The sequence below is a fragment of the Callionymus lyra genome, chromosome 9, assembly GCF_982586985.1.
Source record: "Callionymus lyra chromosome 9, fCalLyr1.hap1.1, whole genome shotgun sequence".
In the NCBI taxonomy this organism is placed as follows: Eukaryota; Metazoa; Chordata; class Actinopteri; order Syngnathiformes; family Callionymidae; genus Callionymus; species Callionymus lyra.
In genome coordinates this window covers 11,372,062-11,390,574 of record NC_141826.1, presented here as the reverse complement: position 1 = coordinate 11,390,574, position 18,513 = coordinate 11,372,062, and the positions used below count along the sequence as shown (strand labels likewise).

The 18,513-nt window shown below is 37.4% G+C and overlaps 1 protein-coding gene across 3 annotated transcripts in view; it reads left to right on the top strand.

Annotated features, from left to right (window-relative positions):
- Positions 1 to 18,513, top strand: part of unc5a (unc-5 netrin receptor A) — a 209,146-nt gene that overhangs the window by 135,878 nt on the left and 54,755 nt on the right. For 2 of the 3 annotated variants that reach the window (XM_087799791.1, XM_087799790.1), the window contains exon 6: positions 2,971 to 3,138. The exons of the other annotated variant lie outside the window; for it this stretch is intronic. In XM_087799791.1, the coding sequence (XP_087655917.1) occupies positions 2,971 to 3,138 (168 nt within the window). The remainder of the gene's footprint in view (positions 1 to 2,970; positions 3,139 to 18,513) is intronic. 3 annotated transcript variants of the gene reach the window in all.

Here is an 18,513-nt window from a genome sequence, read left to right as displayed (position 1 = left end):
CCTTAGATTGTCAGATGTAGTTGTGAATACATGTTTTGAATTGAAAGATAAAGCTATTGATTTACAGGAAGGTCTCTGCGGCTACCAAGAAGAAGTTTTCCTGGATATTGGGCAGAGGTACCGGGGTCGATCCGGCACTATTTGGGGAGATAACATGTTCTTGAAAATCCTTAGTGTCCTCTAAGTAAAGGTAGGTTAGGTGATTCTGGTTCAACCCATCTTGAGACTTTATGTCTTAAGATGTTTCTTGAAGGAGTCAGTAGATCCATCAAACACAGAGGGAGAGGAAGATCGTTCCAAAGCTTAGGAGCAACAGTCTGGAAGGATTTCTCTCCTCTGGTCCGGAAGCGTGTTCAGGAACCATAAGTAGATTCTGATCCACAGACCTCAGAGCCCGAGCTTGAGTGTAAGTCTGGATCAGATCACTGATGTAAGGAGGAGTCTGACCATGAATAGCTCTGAAAGATATAACCAGGATTTTTGATCCTGAAAGATACTGGCAGCCAGTGTAGAGTTTTAAGGATCAGGGAAATGTGAGTTCTTCTACTAGAGCAGGTCAAAATTCTCGCTGCATAGTTTTGTATTAACTGCAGGCAAGACAGCTCCTTCTTGTTTAGACACGAAATTAAACTGTTACAATAGTCTAAACGAAAAAACGGATCCAAGGGAATCAACATTGAGTGACACAGCGTGACAGTGGCGAAAATCAACTTCCTTTTAGAAGGCAGAAACCTCGAGCACAACCAGACTCGGTGTTGACGGCCTCCAGCTGTGATGGATGGGGCGGGTAGAAGGATGGATGCAGAAAAGCGAGGGAGGACATAATGCTGGTGTGAAGGGATTTTAAAGAAAATACACAAAAGTTAAAAAAAAAAAAAAAAATTAAACGTTGTTTAAGGTAGAAGGTGTTGTTTCCCCACCGATAAACTTTACTTGATAGTATCATAAATTTCAACATAGCTTATTTTTTGTCTTTATAAAACATATTTTATGTTCAGTGTGTACACCATTCTGAAAAAGCTCTATTCAAACTGCAGTTGGATGAAGTTAAACACGTAATTTTGACATCTCTTAAACCAGATGTTTTTCTATGATAAACACACTCTCTTGTGGCGTCATCACTTTGCAGATTGTGTTGAAGATAATGAAAAAAAAATAGTTTGCTCTGATGGCCCGACGGGAGTCGGTGGGGAAAACTGTTCAATTCACGTCCCAATTATTTGCGTTTGACTCATTAGTTCTTTGTACACAATGAGAATTTGAAGCGGCCAAATCAAAATCAATGACTGAGATGAACAGAAAAAAGTTTTTTAAATGCTGCTCGATGTAACTTTGCTGTGGTTGTGGATGAGAATTATGATCTTAACCATCTCTGCAGAGACCACGGGTCGGTTTGAGGAGACTGAGGAGGAGGAGGCTGCTCGTCCATGAGAATGGAATAGTTGATATAAGCCTCACGTCTCCAACGACGTCAATCAATAAATCTGTAAATTGCCGGTCAACAACTGATTGTGGATTTGAACCATATTCCTGTCCCCTGTACAGCTAAAACCAACTTTTTTTTGTGAGAATTAGGTTGGTTTTACAAGGTACACAAAGATGAATTACATAGAAATGAATTAGGGTTGGGCAAGAGAAGAGAGTACTGGAGGGAGTTCATTTTGCAAAGTTCACTGTCAATCATGAAATTAAATGACATGACTGTGTCTGCTGGTTTCATGAATCCTACCTTCATCTCTCTCTATCTCTCTCGGGTAGTAATTCTGAGAAAAAAAGGGTTGCAGCCGGGAAACTGTAAGTAAATGTTTATTTATTTAAAATTGTTTTTTTAACTTGAGTCTGTGCATCAGCAATACATTGCTACAGATGTATTATCTGCTTAAACTCTCTTTTTATTCTTCTTATAGCCACTTTAAAAATATCCAATAGTAGTAGTAGTAGTTTAGCCATGATAATTACGTGCTTTAAATTATCCGGTAATTAATAAAAAAAACATACTAATTTCTTAGTTTTTTTGTTTCTAAGATTGAACATAATATACTTATAGAATTTTTAAAATTACAGAAGCAAATAAATGATGGGAGAAACTTGAGCTTTAACCTGATTAAAGTTGGCCAGTTTCCGGTTAAAGTTTTGATTATTTTGAATCATTTGGATAATATTTCATTCAAATTAATTACAAATGAATCATTAACATTTTGTCTTTTTATTGTTTCACTATTTTTACACACATATAAACACTTATATATATTTCTTAATTTTTGTAAAACCATTTTGAATTTTTTTTTCTCGTAATTATATTTATTCATCTATATATGACATCAATTGTTATTAGTGTTGTAGCCAGGAAACGGTAAATAAAAAAAATCTATATTTGAAAAAATAATTTAACTTTATTTTGTGCGTCAGTACTAAGTTGTTACACATTTTTATCTGCTTCAATCGTTTGTTTATCCTTTTAGTAACTTTAATTATGAATATTTAATTTATGTAAATTAACAGGTAACTATTACTCTGATCCATGTCTACAATTTACCTATTTAAGGTATCCTCATGAATCTATTTGTTCTTTTTAAACTGAAAATATTCTGATATTTTAAGGAGGTATTTTTGAACATGACGACGAGTTACTCGGCTGCAATTATTTCCTCCTCGAGGAAAAGGTCATGGATGACAAGCTGTCTTCTTATTTTTGCCTCCCTTGGGAGACGTTTTCTTTTGGCCACATACTTCTTTGGTTTTAATTTGAAAAAAGGAAGCCGAGACCCCCAACCCCTTTCCTCGTGCTAGTATAATTCACCTCCGAGAATCAATGCTGTTGCCGCTGTCTTGAAAATTCAAGTGCAAAACACTTGTTTTCCTGAGTGCATGTCGGGTAATCCTGGCTGCTCTGTCCCTTCATCCCTCCCTCCCCCTTACCTCCCTTTTCCTACCCCACCCCCTTCATCACCCTCTCTGCCGGTCTGACAGTCAACGGAGGCTGGTCCACTTGGACCACCTGGTCGTCATGCAGTGCCGTGTGTGGGCGGGGCTGGCAGAAGAGGAGTCGGAGCTGCACCAACCCCACGCCACTGAACGGAGGCACATCGTGCGATGGGCAGAACGTCCAGAAAAGTGCCTGCGTGGCCACCTGTCCAGGTAACTTAAAGGCAACAACATTTGTCCTTTTCGCTTCCTGTGGCTTCCTTTTTTGCATTTTGTTTTTGCATTTAGAAGTCATCAGTCATTTTTTTTCTGCCCCTCTGCACCACCCCTTCCCTCTACCCCGCTCGATTCTACATCGTGAGATCATAAATAAATATTTGTTCATTCTGCAACTTGCAATTGAAGAGAGTCATTGTTTATTGCTGCAGCTGCTACTTTCAACACGAGGAAACTTTCAGTGTAAATAGTTTGACTTTCTTCAAACTTCGAGCTTCATTTATGGCTGTCATGATTCAAAACTTCCACCGTATTCCAGACTTCTGGATTTAACTGGTCTTGTGGTAACAGATGAATAATAATTTCATCCTCACAGTTGTGAACTAAAAGATAAATTGAAGGGCATTAAGTTTTAATCACACTCCTAGTTGTGGCTAAACAAAATTACAACAAGTTTACAGGCATTTAATTTTAATAATATATTAGTAATATATGTGTAAATACCATCTACTATCTAACTTTTAAAAAGCATACATCTTCCCCTTTACTAGCAAATTTTCCTAAAAACAAAAACTCTCCTTGAAGTACAAACAAACATCTGCTGTCCCATCTTTTTTTTGTTATTTATAGTCATTGTTCGCTAGAAAACAACAAATCCAATGGAAAATATTGTAGTATTCCTGAGACATGTTAATTATATGCTTGTAATTTTCTGTTATTTCATAAAGAAATAATTTACATTTCAGTTTAGTTTAGTTTCTTAGGGTTTATTTTTATTTTTTCAAGATTTAACAAACGTAATACTTACAGAGGCAAATAAATGTTGAGCATGATCTGTGATCTGGGTATTTTTGTTTATTTTATTTAAAGGTTTGTATTTTATATATATACTTACAATGTTTTTTAATTATTATCCATACATTTTTCAAACCTGTTTTCATTGAATATTTTAATGAGTTATAAGTATATCCAACATAATAATAAGGAAATAGACCACACACAATTGTTTAATTATTTGCCCAAAATACACAATATATTCAGCTCATGATATTATAAACTATATTCAGTTCATGATACGATACACGATATTTAGCTCATGATACAATACACGATATTCAGCTCATGATACGATACTAGATATTTAGCTCATGATACAATACACCATATTCAGCTCATGATATGATACACGATATTCAGCTCATGATACACAATATTCACCTCATGATACAATACATGATATTCAGCTCATGATACACAATATTCAGCTCATGATACAAAATATTCAGCTCATGATACGATACACAATATTCAGCTCATGATGCAATACACAATATTCAGCTCATGATATGATACACAATATTTAGTTCATGATACGATACACAATATTCAGCTCATGATACAATACACGATATTCAGCTCATGATACGATACACGATATTTAGCTCATGATACACTACACGATATTCAGCTCATGATACGATACACGATATTAAGCTCATGATATAATACACCATATTCAGCTCATGATATGATACACGATATTCAGCTCATGATACACAATATTCACCTCATGATATAATACACGATATTCAGCTCATGATACACAATATTCAGCTCATGATACAAAATATTCAGCTCATGATATGATACACAACATTTAGCTCATGATACAATACATGATATTCATCTCATGATACGATACACAATATTCAGCTCATGATACAAAATATTCAGCTTATGATACGATACACAATATTCAGCTCATGATGCAATACACAATATTCAGCTCATGATACGATACACAATATTGAGCTCATGATACGATACACAATATTCAGTTCATGATACGATACACGATATTTAGCTCATGATACGATACATGATATTCAGCTCATTATACGATAAACAATATTTAGCTCATGATACGATAAACAATATTCATCTCATGATACAATACACAATATTCAGTTCATGATACGATACACAATATTTAGCTCATGATACAATACATGATATTCAGCTCATGATACGATACATAATATTCAGCTCATGATGCAATACACGATATTCAGCTCATGATACACAATATTCAGCTCATGATACAAAATATTCAGCTTATGATACGATACACAATATTCAGCTCATGATGCAGTACACAATATTCATCTCATGATACGATACACAATATTCAGCTCATGATACAATACACGATATTCAGCTCATGATACACAATATTCAGCTCATGATACGATACACGATATTCAGCTCATGATACGATACACAATATTCAGCTCATGATACAATACACAATATTCAGTTCATGATACGATACACAATATTTAGCTCATGATACAATACATGATATTCAGCTCATGATACGATACATAATATTCAGCTCATGATGCAATACACGATATTCAGCTCATGATACACAATATTCAGCTCATGATACAAAATATTCAGCTTATGATATGATACACAATATTCAGCTCATGATGCAATACACAATATTCAGCTCATGATACGATACACAATATTCAGCTCATGATACAATACACAATATTTAGCTCATGATACGATACACAATATTCAGCTCATGATACAATACACAATATTCAGTTCATGATATGATAAACAATATTTAGCTCATGATACGATAAACAATATTCAGCTCATGATATGATACACGATATTCAGCTCATAATACAGTAGACAAAATTCAGCTCATGATACAATACACAATATTCAGCTCATGATACACAATATTCAGCTCATAATACAGTACAGAATATTCAGCTCTTGATACAATACACAATATTCAGCTCATGATACACAATATTCAGCTCATAACACAGTACACAATATTCAGCTCTTGATAAAATAAATGATATTCAGCTCATGATATGATACACTTGCATCATTTGTTAAGATCATTATAATTTAATAAAGTCTCAAACTAATAGGAAAAAAAACCTTGACTTCAAAACGTCACTTAAAAATAAAATGAGCAAATGATTTGTGTCCCTTTTGCTATTTGTCACTGCTTTTTTGTTTGTTTGCCATCACTCTTCTAGCACAGCGGGCTCACAGCAATACTAGAAAGTCGACTCATCATCGTCCTCATATACATTCATCTCGTGTGTGGCCTGCCGACCATATTTCAAATACCTGTCTGCGTTTCAAAACTGTGGTCTCAGCCCAGGTATGATATGAGACCAGCAGTATATTTGTTATTGTTTGTTGCTCAAGCTGTGTAGTAAATACGGGCTATAAAATGTTGAATTACTACAGGCCGGTGTGTCGTGTTTATGTGCTTAGAGCTGTGGGCGTTTGATTTGCTCGCCCAGTCCCCGGCAGAGAAGCAGAATATCCTGGCTGATACTGAGCAACACTTATCGATCCAGTAGCCTGAGATGGAAGCTGCTTCATTTGCAGTCCTGCATTAGCCCCCTGACAGAGCCAGAGATAGTAGAGGAGAGTGAGCGAGTGCGCCGTCGGAAAAATGGAGTGGGAGCCCGGGATGGAGACGGATGAAATCAGATACAGTGCGAGGAAGACAAGAGTAAATCCTGAGGAAAGAGGGTGTAAGCCAGATGGTGTACGTTGGATAGATGGCTGTTATGCCTCTGCTGGATCAGACAGCGGACCCACGCTTTGTCAATAGCGGTGAGGGGGGAAATCGGACACCCCGTAGCACCCGGCAGCTCCCCCCCCCCTTCTTAAAAAAACAGAGGTTATCTTGCCGTACGAATCAAGGTTTCGTGTTACACGCCCGTCCGTGTAAAGACATCACCTCATGTCATGTTAGCAACACGGCCCTGGCTGGAGTGCGCCATAAAAACCCATGCTCCGTCAGGACATTCCACATTAATAGTCCGGCTGTAATTAGTAATTGAAATAGAGGGAGTCCTGGGACTTTTTGAAATTTCCCCGCGGCAAAGTAGGCGACTGACCTTTGGCAGCTCCAGGAGATAAACTTGACGACGTGGAGCTATTGTTAGACGGAAGTCTGCCTCAGTTCTTTCAAGCCAAGAAGAAGAAGTGTTATCTGGACCATTGTGTGGCTTTTCAGAAGCAGTAATGACTTATTGGAGACATCAAATACTCATTTAAAGATTACAGCAAAAGAAAAGTATCTAACGCTATCAGGTGTTGAACATATGGCAAAGTTGCATAGCGTAAGCGAAGTATAAACAAACAGTCCCTAATGTTTACTCCAATACGTCCCGGAATTGAACCTGGTTCAATTGAACGTTTCCTCCAATACGTTCAATTCCGAGACGTATTGGAGGAAACATTAGGGACTGTTTGATTGTTCTCCCAGTGCTTGATAGATCATCCCACAGTCCAAATATATACAGGTTTCGGTGACTTTCAATTATTTGTATTTGTAAGGATACGATTCTAAACAACATGCAATATTTGTCCTCCTTTTTTTTAATAATCCAGCTCAATTAATTAAGTATCCAAAAAACATACTCACGCCACCTCGCATTTATTTTTATACCTTTATCATGTAATATAAACAATTTGTTTAATAAAGTGTTTAATAAAGTTCTATCTATCTATCAATCTATGTCTTTAATCAAATTGTTATTACTTTTGTGCTGTTTTTAATGTGCTGGGCCATTTTGAAATGAATCGTGTTTGTCTTTAATGTAAAGCACCTTTGTACTGTGTTTCTAAAGGCTGCTGTATGATTAAAGGTATTTCCTTTTGGGATATTTATGGATAAATTACTTTCACTTTCTAGAGAACATTGTAATGTGTACATAATATCATTTAAAGCCCTAATTTCTGGCTCTTGCAGGGCCAAATACGATGACTAGGTGTCCCAGGTCCGGCCCCTGTCACTCTTTTCATGCATAATAAATTAAAAGTATGAACAAACTTTCTAAATTACGTCGTCTAAATCTAAGGATTGGGCCCTTATGCATTCTGTTAACAAGTTATTAACACATTGGGAACTCACCAAATTAAATGTAGCTTTAAGTTACATTTTTTTTTTTGATTGGATTGTATTCGTATTGTTTGCATCTTTCATTCAAATATAAATATAATTTACTTTGTGCTTTAAAACAGAAGCCATATTTCCATACTATTGAATCATTATTGTGGAATTACTGCTCATATTCCCAAGTTCTACCGCCTTATTGAAAGTCTTGAGTTTGGAATCATGTCTCAGGAGCCATTTTGGGCCTGGTATGCTAACACCATATTATGTTGAAGTGTATAACTGCTCAAGTCTGTACGTAACTTTTTAGCAAACCAATATACCTACACTACCGTACGATACAATACACGATATTCAGCTCATGATGCGATACAGGATATTCAGCTCATGATGCGATACAGGATATCCAGCTAATGGTACGCTATACGATATTCAGCTCATGATACAATGTAGTATATCTTTCTCACAATACGATACATGATATTCAGCTCACGATGCAATTAACAATATTCAACTAATAGTACGATATAGGATATTCAGCTCACGGTAAAATATAGTATATTGATTTCACGATACTATACAGGATATTCAGCTCATAATACTATATACGATATTCAGCTCACGATACAATACACAATATTCAGCTCAGAATACGATGCAGTATATTCAGCTTGTGGTACGATAAACAATATTTAACTCACAATAAAATATAATATATTAATCTCACCATACATTACAGGATATTCAGCTCATTATACTATATGCAATATTCAGCTCACGATAAAATACCTGATATTCATCACACAATACGATACAGTTTATAAGGCTCATTGTACGATATACGATATTCAACTTCCGATACAATATCATATATCAATCTCACAATACAGTATATTCAGCTCACAAACAACGCTCAGCTCAGGACTCAACATAGTTTTATTTATCTAGCTATCTTTCTAGTACATTCTTCATACCATACTATACAGTATATCAAGCTCATGATACGAAACACAATATTTAATTCACAAAACGATACACGATATTTACCTCACAATACAATACACAATATTCAGCTCAGGGTACGATCCATTTTCATCGTTGTACAGTGAAGATAATTGTAATTTATTTTGTAATAAGTCTTAAAATGATTCACATTTGAAAAATGTCACATCAAAATAGAACGAGCAAGTGATTGCTAAAGTCGTTCTGAAACATTTTGAGATTACTTTAGCACCATGTACCACTTAAACTGTACACCCTTAAACTTGTACTCATTGACGCACTTGAAGGTCAGTGAGTACAACCAAAACGAACACATAAAATGCATCAGTTTAGAAGATACACAGAATACAAGTATTTTCCACATCTGGATTCTAAGATGTTTTTCGTCCACCTCCACAATCCATTTGTGTCGTCAGTAACATCAGAGGAAGCATCAGTGGAAGGTTTTCCTTGTGGTCCAAAAGTCCACCATGCCTGCCCTCCGGGATTGATGGGCCGCTCTGTTTTCAATCACAAGTGTCCGGGTGTCTCCGACGTGGGCTTCACAAACATGCCTCTCAAGTCCCAGAAGATGAACTGACCTCTTCAGTTGTCACAGAGAGCACACACGCGGGCCCAACAGCAAGCCAACCCCGGAACAGAATCCTGACGTTGAGTCATGATTAAAGCCTGTATGAATCATTCCGCCTGAACGCACACGTGCACGCTCGCACAATACGACCAGTAGAACCGCTCCTAAAAGTAATACAAATGCTTTTGACACCATGACATTTGGATGTCAAGACGGCCCTTAAATCTCAGACTTGAAGGGTGATTAAACCTCAGTGGTTTGATATTTGGTGGTGTTTTTTTCAGTTTAATAAATATAAATAAGATTGTCTAATTCTGGCTGTTCTTAACTAGATCATTTAATCGACAAAACACATTTTTGACATACCAAAGCTTGAAAAATCTCTTTAAATTTGAAGTAGCTTTTAGGTTAAATAAAGATTTTCTTAGCAAAGATCCAGAAGAAAGCGTGTCTGTGCTGAAAGTCATGTAGACGTATCGCCCATTTTGGAGCAGGGGCAGCAAACTGTAGTGACTCGGTCGAGTGTCTGGATGACACATGCAGTGAGGGAGCAGTAAGTCGATCGGTTGATGCAGAGCTGAAAGGACGGGCTCGGATGAAAGGTTTAACCCTGTCCTACATGAAAGCCGAGCCCTGCTCTGTTAGTCACGAGGAACACAGGAACATATTTTTTCTGAGAACAGTGGGGAACGCTGGAAGAAGGAAGCAGAAGAGAGTGGCGAGTGCACGACGGCCGGAGGAAGAAAAGGAAAAAAGGATCGATATAATGCAGTCGATCTTACAAAGACCCCTCTTTAGAAGAACAAGTGAGCCGAACAACAAAACAAAAGTTCTACAAAGAGGAAATCTGTTTTTAGAAAGATTTCAAGGGCAACTATCATCTATATTTTTCATTTCGTTTTTTTTTTTTTCTAAAATCAAATTTTCTTTGTCTCTTTTGTCACAGCGGGTTCTCACCTGCCCTTTTTCTGACATTTTATCATTCATCATGTCTGTCTTTGCCACGTTTTTTCTAAACCAAAACACAAGTTGGATCAACGTGTGTCCTTTTGTCTCTGAAACCTTTCAACATCACAGTCTCACTGCTGTCATATGAAGCTTCTCTTTCACTCCATTTACCTTTCATGTCGCACATCCACCTTGTCCTTTGACCCGGAGACAGCACAAGGGTTAAAAAATAACGCAAAACATGGTTATTATGGTTAACATGCATACCCAGTGTGGCAAAAGAAATGTGTTGCATCTTTGAAAAGGAAAAGAAAAATGATTTTGTTATTTATTTTTTATACCCAGCTTTGTGTAAACATGGTAGCCCATTACTTCTCTTTGATACTCCTTTACTCATCTACCTCTTCATTCCTCTCATATCCTCTAACTTATCTTTACTCTCATTGAAGTCCATTTATAATATTAAATAAATAAATAAAATACAAAGATGTTTCTTTGCCATCTGGATAAACTAAGAAATTAATGATTTGGTGTTTGATGAACAAAACATTAGCACTAGATGTATTTGAAAGTGATGCCAGTTTTAATTGAGCCAAATATTATGAAGCAGGCAGTGCCATCTAGTGGACATTGTAGGGAAGACATTGTATTATGATACAGTTTCTTCACTATACAGATGTTTGACGATTGTGAATAACAGCCAACTGCATATATGCAACGATATATCTTTTTTTTTTTATAGTCATCTTCTCTGACCACCCAGAAAATCCAAATTCAATCTCTTAATCCTATTTTGTGTTTGACATTCAACACCGAAACCATCAACATCAACCGTTCGTTGTTCCAGATTTTAGGAGGACAAGTTGTTCAGGCGCATCACCGCAGCCCAGAAACGTGTTGAACGCTTTGACTCGCGGTGCCGACACCAATATGTTCACTGATGAAACTAAGCATGTCTGTTCACGGCGAGTCGTTTGTCTAAATTTGAGTGCCCACCTGTCACTGGGGAGGTGTGAAGACGGAGAGGGCTCATCTGTAAGTGTTTAATGAGAGTTGACGGAAACCTGCATGGCAGATCAGATGGGTTCCATGCTGGGAGAAACACAGGAAGCAGTGGAGGAGGAGGATAAAGCCTCAGGCTCTGAGCACAGCAGATCAACACTTGAGACGCAGAATGGCCAAAACATGTAAGAGCTTATCTCGGTTTCTCCCTTCTCTCTTTTTCCCCTCTTTCTGCCTTTGTCTCTTCACATTTTCCTTAAACCTCCTGTATCATTTTTAAATTTCGCCGAAGTCCATCCCTAAAACATATTAAGAGAGCTGCAAATTTAAGCGAACAGCTTTGGAGTTATCGTGGATGTTGGTTATTAAAAAAGCTTCGGTGACACCTGCTTCACGGAAATGAGTGCAATCGTCTCTCGGTGTAAGTAAATGGAAAACAACATGAAACATTTCTTACCAGAGTCAATTATTAAAATATTGTACTGATCCCCAAGGCTCGCCAGAGGAGTCATGAGAATTCTGCTAGATGGAAAGTAAACAGACTCGGGGCTGGTGTGTTTGTGCTTGTGTACAGGGACCTGTGTGTACGTGCATGTTGTGTAGCACACATCTTTGCACCCATATGTCTAATGTCTGCTCTGCGGGCGAGTGTGTAAATCTGCATTACAATATTTCTGTCTGTCAGGGGTTGTTCCGACGATGCCATTAATCCAGCCGAGATATAAACAAAGACTCATTTTGATAAATTGGACAGGAAAAGCTATCGTAGAATGAGAAAAGATGGCGAGCAGCTGGTGACAGTCTTGCATCAGTACTGTTTTAATAATCTTTTGGCTTACTCTTGCTTTTTCATTTTGACGCTGGCGTTTTTCTGCCTTTTGTGTTAATCACCATATTGATTAAATCCATTATAATCAGATCATACAAAAAAACGGGGGAAAAAAGAACATAAATGAATAAAAGTACAGATGATTAAAGGACTGTAGCGTCCAGGTCACCGTCTCAATTCAACACTTTTGAATGATGTATATAGGAATTCATATTTTAATTTAGAATTTAGAATTAATTTAAAAGTACAGAAAAAAAGGATTATAAAAGGCAAGATCCAATATTTTTTTTGGACGATTAACAACTTATTTTAACATCTCTGTGAAGCAGAATGATCGCAGAATTATGTGGTCAGGGCAAACTTAGATTTGGTAATAAACAGTTGGGTTACATGGAGTAAAAAAATATTTAGATAAACTAAAATCTTAAAAATTTAAAATTTAATAATAAAAGGGTGTGTGGATTGGAAGCACCTTCATCAAATTGACCTTAAATCATTTTAAAACGAGTTTAAAACCCAAAGGACAAAACTTACCTTTCATTTAATGTAGCCAATGAGTATTGATGAAGTCCTAAGGTAGTTACTTATACTGTTAAAGCTTAAATAAGCTTATCTGCATGTTTTTGTTCTCACTCAGTGAGCATTAAAGAACACTTTAGAGGTTGCAAGGGTTTATTATGGTTACAGCAAATCGGATGTTAACACTTCACACTCCATTGTAACATATATATATATATATATATATATATATATATATATATATATATATATTCTAACTAATTGTTGTTTTATTTTTTTACATTTGCATGAGACTATTTTTTGTATTTTTGATAAGTATATTTTAAGGATGCTGTAAAAAATGTGAATTTTTCTCTGTGAGACATAGACAAGAATAATTATGAAAAGGTTTATAAACCTGTTAACTGATCTTACAATTCTGAAACCAACAGGAAGCTAATTCTGAGACCATAAATCCAAAAGGTCACTTCCTTTATCCATTATTCGGTTAAACATAAATATATATAAATAAATGTGTTGTTCTTTCATTAAAAGACAACCCTGGTTTAGACGGTGTTTCACATTCACAGTCTTACCGAGGATATTGTTGCTCTCAAATTCAATTATCTCAACGATGTTTGTGAAATGACTTGAGGGACTTCTAAAGTGGTCTCACAATGAGAGATTAGATGGTAAACTTGGAAAACATTCATGCCAATGAAGAGAGGTGTGCAAAATTAAAGCGGTTTGTGTGTTGTTTTTTTTAAGATAAATACAATAAAACTCAGCTTTATGTGTCTCACTAAAGTACGATTTTAATTTCATATTTTTAAAGTTCCTTCATAGTATTATTTAGTTCAATCCAGGCTTGTTTTGAAGGCTGTCCATTTTCCAGATGCTAAAGAAAATGTTCTTCACGTCATCTTATCAAAAATGGACTCCACGTCTTACTGGTTGTTGTGAGTGACTGCAGACCCTAAAAAATTTAAACATCATTTACTATTTCTGGGAGATTTTACAGCGTTCAAAGACAGTTTAACGTTGATTTTTAGTGCCATATTGTTGACCTGACTGATGGAAGGCTGCGCCGTTAAACTGAATGTGTGCGGTAGAACTGGACACTACTGTAAAGTAGGTCGTTTAACTCAAGGATTCTCTTTTAGTGGATGAGATAAAGGCGCCTGTGCAACACAAGCCTAGTGTTTTTTGACTTCCCTAAACATTTTAATAATGAAATAAAAGGAAGTAACTGTGCACACTATGGTCTGTTAGGGGCCGCCTGTCGGTCTCAGCAGCATCCTTTTACCTCCTCATGATTTCCTCAAGGACACAGAAGCTATAGGTGTCCCATGTCTGGGTCTGTTATCTACCATTGTCAAATCGAACCACAAAGCCACAGAAAAAAAAAGCCCTCCTACTGACCTGTAAAGAATGGCGGGGGTCCTGTTTGGCCCCCTTTAACAACGTGTCCAATCGGGGACTTGCAACTGCGCTATTGTACGACTGTCCTTCCCTAGAGACCCGACTGACCCAAACCTGTGGTGCAGCATGATTGAAAATATGCTGCTAAGCCTTTTGCAACTGCGCTCACACCTTCATTTTCAGGGGATTTGATAAGAAACTGTGCCTGCAAATAATATAGTTCATTTTTAACTTTGTAGGGGTTCCGAACAAGGTCTGATCTGCTTTATTTCATGCTTCTTGCTTTTTGTCGCTCACATTTGTGCTTTCAAAAAGGAAGCAAAAACATTATATTGTACATGAAATTAATCTTTGAAACCTTTGTGCACATTTTATCAGAATGTTAAAATAACTTAACATTAATAATTTGTTGTGTTTTGATAAACATAATTCAGAAAATTATTTAGTTTTCAATATATTTACCAAGAACAAGGACAGGTAAAAATATTATTTTTATATATAAAATCTTGATTTATGACTGACTGCAATTTTGCCAAACCTGTTTTGGCTATTACAAAGTCACTGTTTCTTTAAGTGACATCATGGATGAATGAATTTAACCTTACCTAACTGATAACAGATAAAACAGTGCAATGTTTCCTTCTGTTAAAAAGTTAGAGTCTATATCCTGTTCATATCAATTTAAATTTAATCATTTTGTTGCCTTTTGGGTCAAGGTGACCCGGTAGACCTGAAACGGAGAGATAAAGAAAAGATGTATTTGCCGGAACCGACGCCTCGGTTACAATAGATTTATGTCTTATGTAAGTAAATGTTCCTTGAAAAATAAATGCTTTAATGAACTACCTTTATATACTTGAGCAATCTAAGACTACTTCAAAAAGAAGAGGCATCAAGTCTTGAAGATGTATTGAGTTTCCAGGGAAAGAAAGATCTGTTTGGTGTAAATCGTGACTGTTCTCTGGCTTTCCTTAGTCACAATTATTTTGCCTCATTTATAATTTGGTGATTATTCCTCCAATCACCATGTTTAAGATCCACCAATTAGTCTTTCTTCGTGACAGAGAATTCAATTGTGTCAAATGCTGACCACCTCCCTCTGAACAGTGGTGGAGATACCATGAAGGGTCATGTTAAAAATTCATTAGGATGGGCTTCACTATTCAAACGCTCGCTTTCCAAGTCTGGCTAATCACCCCTCAGGCCCCCTAGATGGGTCCACGCCATGCCAAACAAAGCCGATCAGTTGTGCTATGTCTGCCAAATGGGTTGCACTAGTCGTGTCAGCATCCGATAGCATTCCCCTCCTCTGGGAACTACTGACAAACATGAAGGGTCGTGTAAACAGAGGTATAAAGCGTCGACCTCTGACTCGGAGCGATCCGCTCACAGCAATCGCACCGTTGTGTACAGACCTCATAATGGTATAACATTATCGCTAGGGAATAGTGTGCAATAACGGCGATCCCACCCCCCAATAACATCCCACCTCCCTACTTACCTTTTATTAACTAAATCTTTTGACCTGCTGCGGGTCAGTCCGGCTCTCTCGGGGTCAGGCCTTTTGCACTATTCGTTTCTAGGATTAATGAGCACTAAGGTTTCGGCGCCCTCGGGTCAGTCGGGGGGGGGGGGGGTGGTGCTGTTTGTGTGTTTGTGTGTGTGTGTGTGGCAAGTCTGGCCTGGTCGCTTTCACTGTTGCATTTGGGATAGCGAAAGAGCAAGACAGTTGGCGTTACCCCCTCGAGAGCTCATTACTGCTCCTTTTTCCCCCCATTAGCCCCATAGTAACCTTCTCCAGGTCTGGTGCTGTGTCACTCTGGGTTTCATTCCCAACTCCGACCCGCCCACCGCCCCCACTTCCACAGCATCGAATGACCTGCGTCTCTCGTGGAAAATGTTCGGTGCTGTTAAAAGAGTTCAGAACAATGACCAGCCTTTTTCCGTTTGTGTTCTTGGAACCTTCCCTCCCGGCGTCAGCAACACTAACACATCATGTCTCTATTTTAAATTAATCAAGAGGATCCTAAAACAAATAGTCTTTGTTACGCCATCTAGTGTTCAACAACACAGCCTCAACTACCATATTGTTCGAACTATAAGACGCACTAAAAATCCTATGATTTTCTGAAAAATAGTGCCCTCAGTGGCAGCTGACCCATAGAGGGCACTGGGTCACCACCATCCTTGGCTTTGGCCTTTTATCTTTTATTTTGTTATTTTATTAATATTATCATTGAAAATAATCATCAACAGTGAGGATTTTCTTACGGCGCTTTGGGCTGCTGGTAGAATCAACCATGATAGTTGAAATACATGAGGTATACGTTCTTCCTATGTTACTAGCTTGTTAAGTTAACTTAGCGCGCACCATTCTTAAACTCCAAGGACGCGAGGTCTTACTGGTTTAATCTACACTGTCGACATTTAAATATCTTTGCAACTGAGTGCACCTCCTACGGTGAACTGTATTAATTCATTATCATTATTAATGATCACAAACTGACCTCAAAACGATTTTATGTGGCTCTCAAAATTCCGTTTAAAACGTTTTAGTATGACTTTGGCAAGCTACGAATTTACACTGTGCTTAATGCACCATTTAATCCGTTGCGCCTTGTAGTCTGAAAAATACGATTCTACATCCTTAAATGATAAGAAGGTGAATTACTTTTTTACCAATAAGGATTAAGTGATCACTTGCAATTGCACTTTTTGTTACTGATTAATACAAAGCCATCACTTTTTTATATTTTCTATGGGGAGGGGTTTTATATATTTTTTTTCTCCTGGAGGCTTAATTTTTCAAACGCACATCCATGTTAAGTGTCTTAGTAAATTTATCACCTGACAAACCTTTTTGTCCGCCTCACCACGGATATTGCATCAATTTTTCTCTTTGATATTTGCCTCCAGCCACAAGGAAATGTGCTCAACGTTGTTTATCTATCGGTTTATCATTAGCGAAATAACTCAAAAGAGAAGCCTGTTGAGGGTCTTTAGGCCGCGAGGTTTCTCTTTGGCAGGAGACACACATTGTCTCTTGGTAGGCTAAGTGGTTTCTCTAAAGAGGGAGGTCTGGGACTCTTTACTCTGTTTCGCTGTGACACAACTTTTGATATACAGTGGAAAATGAATGGATGGTTGTCTAATGTAAACAGCTATTTGAGCCTTTTGTATCTTCACCGGTCATGACACATTATTCATGGTGGGCTATGTAGTTTTTCGTTGATTAAATAAGTAACTAAAAAGTAATAATGGTGGACCAGATTTTGTCCCTCATACATTATGTTTGACGTTAAGGTTTGATAGTTGGTTAAATAGTATCCAGCACAATTAAACCTACTTTAGTCTTCCTAAAATACTTTGATTTTTGTCTTTACTGGAAGTTGACCAAAGCCACATCAAGCACCTACATACAATACAGTTTGTTTTATTGGACCACATATGTGTGTAATGATGCATTGATTGTTGCAAACTAGGTTGCGATGAAACAAAAAGCCGACCAGGTGGATTTGATACGAAGGATTGTTTGTATATGCTTGTCTGAACCACTAATATTACGCTGCAGAAGCACGCCCGTGTTGGAAATCAATCATGACAGTCCATTCAATCTATGACCACAATGTTTCCACTCATACAAATTCCGAGCTGGTTTTGTCACACAGTAAATTTAGAAGGTCAATTTCCACGGGGGCCTCATTTGCCTGCCTGCCACGGATTACGTTTCGTCAGGTCCTCACCTACGCAGCGCGGCTTCGCTTTGTTACATCTGTTCCCATGTCCAAAAATAAACAAAAACATGCAAAATGGAAACAAAAAGACTTTTCTTGACACTTTCACGCACACATCTGGTGGATTTGCCTGTGTACAAATGGATTTGCATCTATTTGCAATTCTTCTCCAGAGCACGTTTACATCACAGAGTGGGTAGATTTTCACAAACCGGGGTTTTCTTTCGGATGCGCGTGACTCGGCACGCTAATGCTGCGGCATGTACGACATCTCAACTACACTGTGATATTTTACTCTGTAAAAAGTGAGTTATGGCCTGTTCCATTGCGGTTGCTCAGCATGTTTTCCAGATCAATAATGTTTTCGTGGAGATAGAAAAGATGTATTTGAAAGGGATAAATCTCCAGTGTT